Source organism: Mus pahari, chromosome 5, assembly GCF_900095145.1.
Source record: "Mus pahari chromosome 5, PAHARI_EIJ_v1.1, whole genome shotgun sequence".
Taxonomy (NCBI): Eukaryota; Metazoa; Chordata; class Mammalia; order Rodentia; family Muridae; genus Mus; species Mus pahari.
The window spans coordinates 50,921,128-50,934,152 of record NC_034594.1 but is presented as its reverse complement, the minus strand read 5'-3'; the positions used below and the strand labels follow the sequence as shown (position 1 = coordinate 50,934,152).

The 13,025-nt window shown below is 44.1% G+C and overlaps 1 protein-coding gene across 2 annotated transcripts in view; it reads right to left on the bottom strand.

Annotated features, from left to right (window-relative positions):
- Positions 1-4,167: 4,167 nt before the first annotated feature.
- Positions 4,168-13,025, bottom strand: part of Tmem169 (transmembrane protein 169) — a 20,985-nt gene continuing 12,127 nt past the window's right edge. For both annotated transcript variants that reach the window (XM_021198883.2, XM_029538861.1), the window contains exons 2-3: positions 8,786-9,198; positions 4,168-6,523 (exon numbers count right to left, since the gene is read on the bottom strand). In XM_021198883.2, coding sequence (XP_021054542.1) covers positions 5,901-6,523; positions 8,786-9,056 — 894 coding nt within the window. In that variant the 5' untranslated portion in view covers positions 9,057-9,198 and the 3' untranslated portion in view covers positions 4,168-5,900. The remainder of the gene's footprint in view (positions 6,524-8,785; positions 9,199-13,025) is intronic.

The following is a 13,025-nucleotide window of genomic DNA, read 5'->3' as shown; positions in this document are numbered from 1 at the left end:
TCCCGCTCTGCGTGCAAGGCGGGGAAAAAGCCCTGGGCTCTGAGCATGCGCAGAATTCTCTCCCTGCCTCCTTACGCGAGGCTTTGTTCTCTGAGCTGCTAAAACGCCAGTCAGCGCTGGGCTGGAGAAATGGCTCAGCCGTCTAAGTCATTGGTCACCAAGCCTGACGACCCCATTCGAACCCCAGGCACCCATATAGTGGAGAAAAAGAACCAATTCCACAAGTTGCCCTCTGACCTCCACGTGTCCCACACATCACAATAAGTAAATAAATAAATTTAAAATAAACAAATTTAATAGTAAAAAAGTAAATAAGGGATTGAAGGAAAAGGGCCCCAGGTTAGGAGTGTGTACTGTTTTCTCAAGGGTATTTAAAAGCCCGGCATCAGGCAATTCAAAATTTCAGTTCCGCGGATCTGACGCCCTCTTCTGGCCTCCACTCAATGCTCATACTCCCATGCAGCCACATGCATACATGATTTTTAAAAATAAAAATGAAAAAAATAATTGCTATTACTCAACTGATAATAGTCCCTCTCGCTCGCAATTTGTATTGGCACTCTGGAGTTAAAAGTCCCCCGTGTGAAATGAATCCACGAAGTCACTTAACTCCTCTAAAGGCCTTCTAAATATGATACTGAAGAAAATCCATGAACCCGATGACCTTAAGATCAACGTCCAAAGAGAAGAGTGAGAATTCTCCGAGTTAAAAGAAAAAGATGGCTCACAACCATCTGTAATGGGATCTGATGCCCTCTTCTGGTGTGTCTGAAGACAGCTACAGTGTACTCACATATATTAAATAAGTCAGTAAGTAAATAAATCTTGAAAAAGAAAGAAAGAAAAAGTAGGAAAGGCATTCAACTCTACAGACAAAGTGGTTGAAACCCCTTAGCCTCTGAGAAGAATTTCCTGATACCCTGGAGTGTCGGTGCCCTTTTCTAGAGCTGGAAGCTGTCGATTCCCGTGAGTGATTCCCGTGAGTGTTCACCACTCATTTTCAAGGAAACTGCCCAGCAGTTCTTCCCTTCTGATGACCCTTTCACAGAAACTGCCTGTTTTCTATACAAAAATGACTCACGAGCTGCAGGTGATTGGACAAAAGGTCCAGAGACCTGGGAAATGTCTGTAAACCTCTGTTCAATGTGGGAAACGTTCAATCAGATTCTCTTTTGTTGAAAATGGTCCGAAGAAAACAGGCACTAAAATCGAAACGATTTGGAGAATTCTAGAAGAAGCCTTCAGGGAATGAAGGTTTAAAAATCGAAGCTGATAGGGTTCGAGAGATGGCTCAACATTTACGCATATCCGCTGCTCTTACACAGGGCTGGGGTTCACATACTACAGCTCACCGCTATCTGTAATTCCTGCTCCAGAGGATCCCACACTCTCTTCTGGGTTCTGAGGACACCAGGCACCCATGTGATACACAAACCTACATATGGGCAAAACACTCATACACAAAAAATAAACAAATAAAAATTTAAAAATAAACACAGTGGTGTCTATACAGACACTTCCAGCACCCAGAGGACTCTTCCATGCTTTTATTCAGACTTAGAGGTTTGGGGATTTTTTTGTTTTTTGTTTTTTAAATGAAACGTTATTTCTAGTTATAGTTTTACTATGGTTCATCTTTAAGAGTTACTGGGACTTTACTACAGAGAATATTTGCAAGCTATGTCATAGTTCTAGCTCAGATAGAGTCTCTCTTTTCTCTTCATCTCTCCCTCTTCTCTCTTTCCCCCTCTCTCTCCCTCCCTTCTGCTTCTTTTACTCCCTGGTTTCTGCGCGCGCGCACACACACACACACACATTTCCAATACAAGTCTGTTTCCTAGGAAAAATAAAAAGAGGTTCTAGTAGCTGTCCTGGTTTACATCTACTCGATCTTATGGAAGGCTCAAGAACCATCCACTTCTAAGCAGTCAGAAGGCTGTGGTCCTGAAAAATGCGTGGATTTTAAGCATTGCTTGCTCTAACAAGAAGCTTCCTTTAATCCAGGGGAAAAGAACAAACATGATTAATGCAGCAGAGTTCCTGGCTCTTATCCGAAGGAACACTAGCGAACCAAAGCATGGCAAACACAGCTCTGGCAGGCCTTGCCCTTCTCTCTCATCCCCTCTACCTTACTAAAAGTCATTGGACTGTATTCCTAAAGCTAGCCTTCACAGTCTATTCCTTATTTGTCCACTTCCTCCTCCTGAGGCTGATTACCAAGGTACACCTAGCAAAGTGTTTAATTCCAGCAATCAAAAGCTTCCTTTGGCTCATCTAATCAATATGACCAATCAAAAATCACCTTGTTCTAACATGGGGTCTCCCTTTTTACCTTTATAAACTGTCATTTTCCTATGTGCCATGGCTGTCTATCCAGAGTCAGTCCTTTATCCCCATAAATACCCCTCCTCCCTCTTCCTCTGTCTCCTGTCTTTGTCTCTGATTCCCTGCCCTCTGTCCCTCTGGGGCAAATAAATCTTTGTGCTGAGAACTTGGTCTTGGAGGTCCTAAGCAGATAATTTCCCTTACAATAACTTTGTGGGGTTTGCCTTCATAATCCTTTGGTTAACAATAGTTGGGGCCTTACCTAGAGAACTCTCTCTGGGCTGGTCCTGACCAGGCTCTTTTTAGTTAAAAAGCCTCTAATTTACTAAAACCAAAACTAGAGTCATAGTGATGAATCTCTGAACGAGCCCAAACATGCAACAAATAAGAGTTGTTTTAAAAAGTAAGACCTATCATTCTGAATTTTGTGAAGCATGTGTTTCCCTCAGGATGATGAATAAAGTAGAAAAAAATTACTTCAAAATGTAAATTAAATTGCTGGAATATTTAAAGTTGGTATCACTCCTAAGTGTGTTAAGTAGCAGTTTCCTTTAAGACCAAACATCTCATCTGGCAGAGAAGTTCCTTAAGACAGAAAGTAAACAACTCAAAATAGCTTCAGGAAGTCCCTGAAACTGACCAGATTAACTAGGCCCCTCACTCCTAAAAGTAAACAGTAGAGACTACTGAGTGACATGCTCAGAGAAAACAAGCTGCCTCCAAGAAGTGCACATCAAGTGAGCCACTTGGAAAAGACACTCTCCAACCTGTGGAACTGTCTGCAGGCAGTATACTCCAAATTTCATGCTTTGTGAGCTGTTACCCATGCTGAGGTGGGCTTTGGTGATTCAGCTCCATTTCTGCTCTTATAAAGTAGCCTCTTACCCATATCCCTATAAGTAGCCCCAATAAAACTAATTGGTTTGCCAAGTTGGACTTCGGTCATATCCATACTGAAGTCTGTCGTGGGTTCTGTTGGACTTTGGTAGTCAGTTTCAGGAGAAGGAAGTGGTCAAGTAAGGAAATGGATCTTGGTGGCAAGCTTTAGGGATGTAATCTAGGGTTTTTTTTCCACAAGGAAGAAGGAATGGGGAAAGGGCAAGGCCTACCAGAGCCCTGTTTGTCACGCTCAGGCCAGCGAGGGCCCCTTCACTACCTAAGAGATGACTGGCTGAGCATTAGAACCAAGATGTGCAACCTTCTGCTCCGAGCAGACAGCTTTAGCATTGTATGGACAATTTGGTAACATCATTAAAATCCTAACCGTGACCGTATTGCTATGATGCCACGTTCAGCTCCTTCTATCAAGTATTATCTTTTAAAGTTCATGTTTTACAAAGCCTCAAGTAAGTGAGTAAATTGGGGTGAGGCCAAGAAACTTTATGTTGCCCATTAGTTTTTTCAGTACTATAAACTAAAACCCTATGCGGACATTCCAGGGTGGGAAAATAAAGCTCTCAAAGAAGGATGTGAAAGAATGGTTCAGCAATTAAGGGCATTTCCAGGAGAGCCTGGGTTTGGTTCCCAGCACCTGCACAGTAGCACATAACCACCCGCAACTTTGGTCCCAGGAGCCCTAATCCCTCCTGAACTCCTCAGAACCAGCCATGCATGTGATACACTTACATACATGTAGCAACACTCATACTCTTAAAAGATTTTTAAAGATCTCACATCCACGGGGCCGACAACAGACTCACCTTTTCTTCTAAAAACTATAGCGTTCAGAGCTATTTTTGAGAGCCCCCCAAATAAAATAAGTAAATGCTAATCAGAGTTTGTTATCTTTATTTTCATTTATATTATTCATATCTCTGGAAATGCACCAGAAAGCACCACAGCTCTCCTCAAAAATACTAGACGCATTTTCTTTTCCTTTTGATCAAACTAATAACAGGATTTTTTTTTTTTAATTCTCTGAAAGTGGAGTTCAGCACCATACATTAAATAAATGTCCCTGGCTGGCTTTGGGGGAGCTTGATCAACCCCTCTGGTTCGTTGAGTGCTTCAGAGCACTTCTTTCTGAGACACACACACCAAAAAAAAAAAACCTTGCTGACCTCTGACCTCTTAGGACTCAGCATTTTGAAATCAGGACACTCTTAAAAATGAAGTTGTTATTTCTCCAGTCCAGAATCTTTTTATCTGGATTAATCTGTTATATTACTCCTAACCCTGTCAGAGAAGCTTCATGCTAGAAAGGTCTGAGCAAATAAGGCTCCTGAGTTTGGTGAAACCATGGGCTAACAATGGTTTGTATTCTGAGCTACTGATCTCTGCTGGGTTAGCATTCAGAAGATGTTCTCTCTCTGTCTCTCTCTGTCTCTCTGTCTCTGTCTGTCTGTCTGTCTGTCTGTCTCTCTCTCTCTCTCTCTCTCTCTCTCTCCCTCTCCTCCATCTTTATAGATTAAATACTGTTAATCCCTGTTCCCCTTCCTTTTCAGGAAGAATTGTGCTGTGCCTCTGTGACCATATGCTCCTATCTAATGGGTCTTTCCAAAGAACCCTGAAACCACTTGACAAAAGGTAAGTTGCCAAGTACACGAGATGCTACTGTCTAAGGCATATGCATAGTGTATGTAACTCAGATCTATGTATAAACTCTCCATGTAAGACTAGGGACAAAATAATTATATAAATAAACAAATAAATAAAGCTGCGTTTGGAATTTGGAATTCTGGATGTATCTAAATACCTGTCCTAAGATATCGATTTGTACTTGACTACCCAATAGCCACTATCCCCCTTTTCTCAAATTCACATAACCCCAGTATTCATCTAAGAATATAGTTACCCAGATGAAAGACTACATTTCCCAGCATCATTTAATTGCAAGGTCATGTGACTATAGTATGGCCAATGAGAGATAATAAATATTGGGGGGGGCTTTTAAAGCCTCCTTAAACAGGCAGAGTGTGCTCTCCTTTCTGTCTCTGTTGCTATGACAGTTAAGAGCTGTAGTTAACATTTAAAAACTGAGGAGCACCGAGGGCCACATTCTGCCATCCAGTGAACCCCAGAAAACTTCATAGGGTCTTAGGATGATATGCCTCCAGACATCTGCATAAGAAGGAAGTACATTTCTCTCTTGTTTGGCTCACTGGTATTTGTGGCTTTAGTTATGTGCAGTTCTATCTAAATACAGTGATGCACACTCTTTAATAGCCTAACTCCCTAAATGTGTTGTTCCATCCCCATCTATTATCTTGGTGGATCTGGTCACCCCTGAGCCTCTTTATCCTTTCTGTCACATTTAGGCACACACTCCCCTGGGTCATAGGCACCAATAACATCTTCAGGCCCCTGAAGGAATTTATGATGTATCTTCATACAGCACATAAGCAGTCATTTTAGGGCCAAGAGTCAAGAAGCATTTGTATTTCAGATGCACTGCTTTGGCACAAGTCGCTTTTCTGTTTTCCACCATCTTGGAATAATGAAGATGATGAGATACACCAGTGTGAGCTAGGCTGCCCCAGGACTGTAGAGGACATTAGATAGTTTAAGGAAAGAACTGCTAGATTCCATTGAATGACTATAGACAATGAGGGCCTGGGAAGGAAGTCACTGGAGGTCTAGACAGTAGAGGTTTCTACTTCCTGGATGGGGTCCTTGTTGGAGAGATTGCCCGAGATATTATCAGACTCCAGCAGTTCCACAATGCTGTAGGGAGAACAGTCCTCCAGACCCAGCTTGCTGCAGAGCCAGCCACAGAAGCCTTTCTCCATGTCACAGGCAGCTCGCCACCACGCTGCCCAGGACCATGAGAGCTGAGCCACAGCAGCATAGAGCCCCAGGGAAGAGGCCATGGCCATGATGAGCACTGGGTAGAAGAGAATGAGGCAGGGGCAGCAGGAGATCTTATGCCAGAAGGTCCTCTCTTCATTGTACACAAGAAAGATATTGTACCAGGTGATGGTGCCGTAGTAGAAGGACACGACGAAAGAGAGCACAAAGACCACAGGCAGGCAGACCAGGGTCCAGAGGACCACGTGTGGCCCCTGGTCGGCCCCGACCTGGCAGGCCCTTCTTCCCTCGGGTGCTGCTTCCCTGGACAGCTCCTTGGGTTTGGTCAGCTCCTGCAGCTCCTTCTCTGTCAGAGTGACGTGAATATCCACCATCTGACCCTTTTTCTTCCCTCGGGTGATGGTCCCGGTCAGTGTGACATAACGGCTGTCCAGAGGCATGTTCCACACACCTGCGGCACATAAAGGGGATGAGCATCAAGAACTAAGGAATCCACAGTTCATCTCAGTGCCATCCTGAGGCCGTGGATGGCAATCCCTGCTGCTATTACTCCCGCGGAGACCGTTGGCTCCACGGTGTGGGCCCCAAGAAAACTGTGAGCAAGCTTAACATGTCCTTCCTATTGTTTCTACTTTTTTTTTTTTTTTTCCTGAACCACAGCCTTGACAGTCTCTGTAATACGGAGACTGGCAAGGAACCTCTTCATCACTTGATCACGATTCTGTTATAAAGGCATTATTTATGAGTATTGACCTGTGCATAAAATGTGTATATGTATGTGTACATACACCCCCTCCTTCTCATGCCTAGTTTTGGGTTTCCCTGAGATAGAGAACATGGTGTCTCATGTCTATAGACACCCTATCTGTTAAATCTAAGCTATAAACATCGACTCATTACACACACACACACACACACACACACACACATTGTGATGGTTTGAGTAGGTTTGGCCCCATAGACTCCTTCTTGGCACACAGGGGATGGCACTATTGGGAAGTGTGGCCTTGTGGAGTAGGTGTGTCACTGTGGGGTGAGCTTTGAGATTTCCCAGGCTTAAGCTCTGCCCAGTATGGAATTCCAGTATCTTCCTGACTGTCTGCAGAAGTCAGTCTCCTCTTGGCTGGCTTCAGATCAAGGTTGAACCCTTGGCTCCTCTAGCACTGTGTCTGCCAGGATGGTGCCATGCTTCCTGCCGTGACAATACAGACTGAACCTCTGAACTGTAAGCCGATCCCAATTTAATACTGTCCTTTATAGAGTTGCCTTGGTTGTGGTGTCTTCACAGCCATGGAAGCCTAACTAAGACGTGTGTGTGTGTGTGTGTGTGTGTGTGTGTGTGTGTATGTTTAATTCAAATAATTTTTAAAAATAAGACAATGTCTGTCCCCCTTGACTCCCACTGGCTCCGACAGTTCCCAGCCCTCCACTGTGCCCTTGCAAGATGCACCAGGACCTAGCCTGGCTTCCTTGCTGACCTTTCACCTCCTCCCTTGGTTCTATCCACACACTAACAGAAGCACCCCTCCCCACCAGTAGGCCAGCGTTGTTCTCACCTCAAGACCCTTGCTGTTTTCAAAACAAAACACACAACCCCCCCCCCCCCCGTTCCACATCTTTCTTACCTGGTTTCTTCGTGTTCCTTGGATGAGGTTAAATGCCACTACTTTGGAGAGGTCTTCTGTGGCACAAAGTCCCTCCCCGCCACCCTCTGCCAGTGGTCCCCACTGTAGGTTTCATTGTCTTTGAAATGATTATTGCTGTGTGAAGTCACCTTAGGCACTACCTGTCTTCTCAGACTAAAAGCTCAGTGATGAGAGAGACTGTGCCTGTCGCCTACTCTGCGAGGGAATCTTAGCATCTATCCTTCTACATGAATGGGCCTATCTAGTATTGCACGACAGTTCTTAACCTAGATAACCCAGTCCCTAATGTTTGCTCCCTAATAGCGGCAAACATTCTAAAACGTGGAGGGCACAGATATGTCATGGTGGAGATCCGAAGAATTTCTGTGACACACAGTACACATACTGTGTATCTTCATAAATATTGACCAGTTCCCTACAGTGTGGTTGGTGTGACTCTAACTGGTGCTCGAGGAGTATGAGAGTATTATCTAGTCCCACATAATAATACTATCATATTTCACATAAATCTTGACATTCCCAAATGTGAAGGAATACTATATCTCACTGATTTCAAAACTTAAAACAGTCTCCTGGTTTTCTTTCTTCTTCCTTCCTTCCTTCCTTCCTTCCTTTCTTTCCTTCCTTCTTTCTTTTTTGGTTTTACCTTTTGTTTTATTAAGACATGGTCTCACTCTATAGCCAAAGATGGCATCCAATTCATGATCTTCCTGCCTCAGCTTCCCAAGTGCTGGGACTGTAGGTATAAGCTACCATACCTGGCTGCATGTTCATAATTATTATGAAAGGTAACAACTGTTGTTCTTCATATCTGTTAATGTAATTAGCCTATAAAACCACTTCTCTTACACAAGCAATTGTGAAAGGGCAGGGATCCCGTCCCATCTAGATTATAGCACTGCAGGCTCTAAGTAACTACTGTTAGTTTAATGAGTGAAGGCAGCAACCCCTCAAGATATTATCATCAGAAAGAAATGGCCAGAAAGTAGGTGCCTGGCTGCTGGAGGGCGGACCCTGCTTTCATTTCCTTCCTATGATTTTGAACAAGGGGCTCTTGAAAGACTCACCATCATCCCCAGGATAGTCCAGGAAGTCCTCCCCCTCTTCCTCTTTAGGCCGATCTCCACCTTCAGATTCTTCAGGCTCCTCATCCGTCTTCTCGTTATCTGACCGGTAGATGATGATGGATTCCGGTCGGGAGTCTTTCCTCCTCTTCTTCCTGCGGCCCAATGTGGATTCCCCGTCCAGGGCCAGGACAGCAGCCACTGCCCTCCTCAGTGAGCCGTGGTGGGGGCTTGGGAGCTGACCCTGGCTTTCCACCGGTGCCGACTCTTCCATCCTAGGCCTGAGAGCTAGCTGAGCTTACTTTACGGAGGAGTCGTCTGACTTGTTTACGCAAACTCAAGCACCATACATCACACAGATTTTTTTTTTCTACCTGGAAAGGACTATGCAGACATGTCTGGAGGATGCCTGCGACCTGAAAGACAGAAAGCCAATGCATCAGCTACGGAGATCGGGTTGGAGAGAAAGTGGGAAAGCAGTGTAGGAGGGAGGGGTCCATGGAAATCCTCTTTCAGAAACAGAGACGGAATAAACTGGTATTCTTAACGAAAACCTCCTAAGTCCGGTTAAAGGGTACAGAGTGTGAGAAAGGGAGGAGTTCCACGGGCAGGGAAGGGTTAAACCCAGTCTCCCTCTCATCCTCCGTGGAGACTAACATGGCTGGGGCCAGTACTTTGGACTTCTTTTTTTTTTTTTTTTTTTTTAAAGATTTATTTTATTTTATTATATGTAAGTACACTGTAGCTGTCATCAGAAACTCCAGAAGAGGGCGCCAGATCTTGTTATGGATGGTTGTGAGCCACCATGTGGTTGCTGGGATTTGAACTCTGGACCTTTGGAAGAGCAGTCGGGTGCTCTTACCTGCTGAGCCATCTCACCAGCCCCAGTACTTTGGACTTCTGACTACCGAGAATACATTCCAACAATACCCAAATGGGAGTAGTGAAACCTCACTAATGTGTCTTCCTTGATATGGAAGAACCCGGCTCCTGGTACAACAGGCCCTGAGGAAGTTTCAGGAGTTTTCACTTTCAACGCTACAGAGCCTCCTTTTGTTCTGCAGCTAAGCCAGAAAGAAAAGGTAGAGCATCTTTCAGAGAAAATGTGGGCACGCTACTTAAGTTTACAAACTAATCGTGGGCTAGTATTGATTTTCCTAGAACAGTGGTTCTCAACCTTGCTAATGTTATAACCCTTTAATACAGTTCCTCATGTTGTGGTGACCCCCCTACCATAAAATTATTTGCATTACAATCTCATAACTATAATTTTGCTACTGTTAATGAATTGTGATACAAATATCTGACACGCAGGGTAACTATTATGAGACCCCTGTGAAAGGGTCGTTTGACCCCCAACATCATCTACATGTTGAGAACTGCTGTTCTAGGAAAAGATTAGGAGAATTTATCTGGAGCTTACAATGTTAAGCCAAGACACACGAAGAGAAACAAGGCAGATGAGCACTGCTGACTTAAACCCAGCCAACCTCTCAGGAGGCTGCAATCCATTTTTTAAAAAGATTTATTCCACCCACCCCCCCTTTTTTTTTTCAAGACAGGGTTTCTCTGAGTAGCCCTGGCTGTCCTGTAACTTACTCTGTAGACCAGGCTGGCCTTGAACTCAGAAATCCACCTGCCTCTGCCTCCCAAGTGCTGGGATTAAAGGCATGCACCACCACTGCCCGGCTATTTATTTATTTTATGTATATGAGTACACTGTAGCTGTACAGATGGTTGTGAGCCTTCATGTGGCTGTTGGGAAATGAATTTTTAGAACCTCTGCTTGCTCTGGTCAATCCAGCTCGCTCAGTCTCTGCTTGCTCCGGCCCAAAGATTTATTTATTATTATACATAAGTACACTGTAGCTGACTTCAGACGCACCAGAAGGGGGCGTCAGATCTCATTATGGATGTGAGCCACCACATGGTTGCTGGGATTTGAACTCAGGACCTTCGGAAGGGCAGTCAATGCTCTTACCCACTATGCCATCTCGCTAGCCCTGCAATCCATTTTTGAGTTTGAGCCATCCCAAGGACTCCTGTGACACTGTTTCGATAGAGTGAACATTAGCAACACCCAGCCTATCATATGTAGGTAACCAGCTCCTCATAGGGAAAAAAAAAAACCTGTCATTATGGTAAGTTTCGAGCTCCTATAAGGGGGAACTTTTTATTATAGAAGATGGCAAACTTACAAAGAAGTAAGATGCAATTTCATGCGTCTTTCTGACAGCCATCACCTAGTTCCAACAGTGACTCGCAATAGGGGGCTGGTGAGATGGTTCAGTGGGAAGGGAGCTTGTCATCAAACCTGACAACCAATTATTCTCTGACCTCCATACACTTGCTGTGGCATGAGCATGTGTACGTGTGCACACACAATAGATAGGTAAGTAGATAGATAGATAGATAGATAGATAAAATGATTATTTAAAATACTGTTTCAGAGCCAGAAGATGGTGGCACATGCCTTTAGCCCAGCATAGGAGGCAGAGGCAGGCTCATCTCTGAGTTCAAGACCAGCTTGGTCTACAGAGCAAATTCCAGGACAGCCAGGGCTACACAGAAAAGCCCTGTCAAAAAAAAAAATAGTGTTTCAGTGTTTTAAAAATTAAAATAAGGCAAATTCACAACAGGGCTGGAAGGGCTCAGCAAAGGCACCATTGAGCCTGACGATCTGAGTTGGATCTCTGGAATACATCATGGTGGAAGGAGAGAACCAACCCTAAAGCTGCCCTCTGCCAAATACAACTAAGTCACTGTCTCGCGCACACACGCACTCTAACACTCCCACATTTTAAAAACCTCATAGTTGAAAAGCAATATTCCATGTCATTTTAAAAGCCATTCTTTAACATCATTAGATAGGAATCTGTTCAGATATTTCTGTTCCTACAGTTGGGTCTTACATCTCTTTGCCTATAGCAGAGCCACCTAGTGGAATTTTCAGCCATCACACCTGAAATGAGGCAGGGCAAATAGGGAAAAGCATTTAAAGGTTTATTAATGTATTTTATGTATGAGTGTTTTGTCTGTTGGCACACCAGAAGAGGATCACCAGAAGATGGATCCCATTACAGTTGGTTGTAAACCACTGTGTGGTTGCTGGGATTTGAACTCAGGACCTTTGGAAGAACAGAGCAGGCAGTGCTCTTAACTCTTGAGTCATCTCTCCAACCCAGAAGAGTACTTTTGTCAGGCTTCTCTGAGGCCCTGTTTTCTGTTTTCTTCTGTCCTTGAGCTCATTAAACTCTTTCTCACCCAACACTGGCTTCTGCCACTGTGGGAGAAGAACACTGACTAAACCAAGGTGCAATATTAATGCAAGTTATTTTCATTTAAAATAATTTTCATACCATGTAGTTTGATCATATTCTATCCTTCTATTGTTTTGGTTAGAATACAAGGTTATTGTGCATGTGCAAATAACACACTCTAAACACGGTGCCTTCTGTAAAAGCTGGAACCTGTGGGTTCAGTGGGCTCATGCTATTTACTGAGGACTCTCAAGCATGATCAGGTAATAAAGGGCTATAGACTATCTTCCTCTAAGCCTCGCCTTTAAGAATACTATCTATAAGCACTGGGTTTAGTTCAGGCAGATGATTAAGGACTTAGAGACACAAACGCAAGACTCAACAATCCGCTTATCCATTGTGGAATCACAAAAGAAAATTAACTACAGGATACGGTGAAGAGACAAAGGACAAAAGGCAAAGGACAATTATCTACTGCTTGGAAGGTCACAACTGTCATTCCCTGGAAAATGAATGCACCTAAAGTTTGGAATTACAGAAAAAGAAGAGAGAAAGAGGAAAAAGCCACCGCCAGTAGCTGTGTGTGTTAGTATTTGATGAAATGTGACACAGACTCCTTCCTGTCCCGTGGTAATATCAAAGATGCATCATCTCTAGACATGGGCTTTGCTTCCGACCAAACAGCATTCTATACTCTGCTTGTTTTCACTCATCCACATCATCCACATCCACATCCACCTCCGCTGTGCCCATTGGGCCACGCCACTAGACACCGAGACCGTTCAAAGCAAATGGAAGGAGGAGAGACTAAACAAGAGAATACGAAGAGACTGAAGGGTGTGTGAGGCACTGGAACCAAAGAAATACTCAGAAAGAACGAGAAGGAAGTGGGGGAGGGGTGGGAAATTAGGAAGAAAATTAGCAGAAAGCTAAAAGCTAAGAGTTCCTGGGAGCATACAGTCTGGGGGACACGGGGGGGGGGG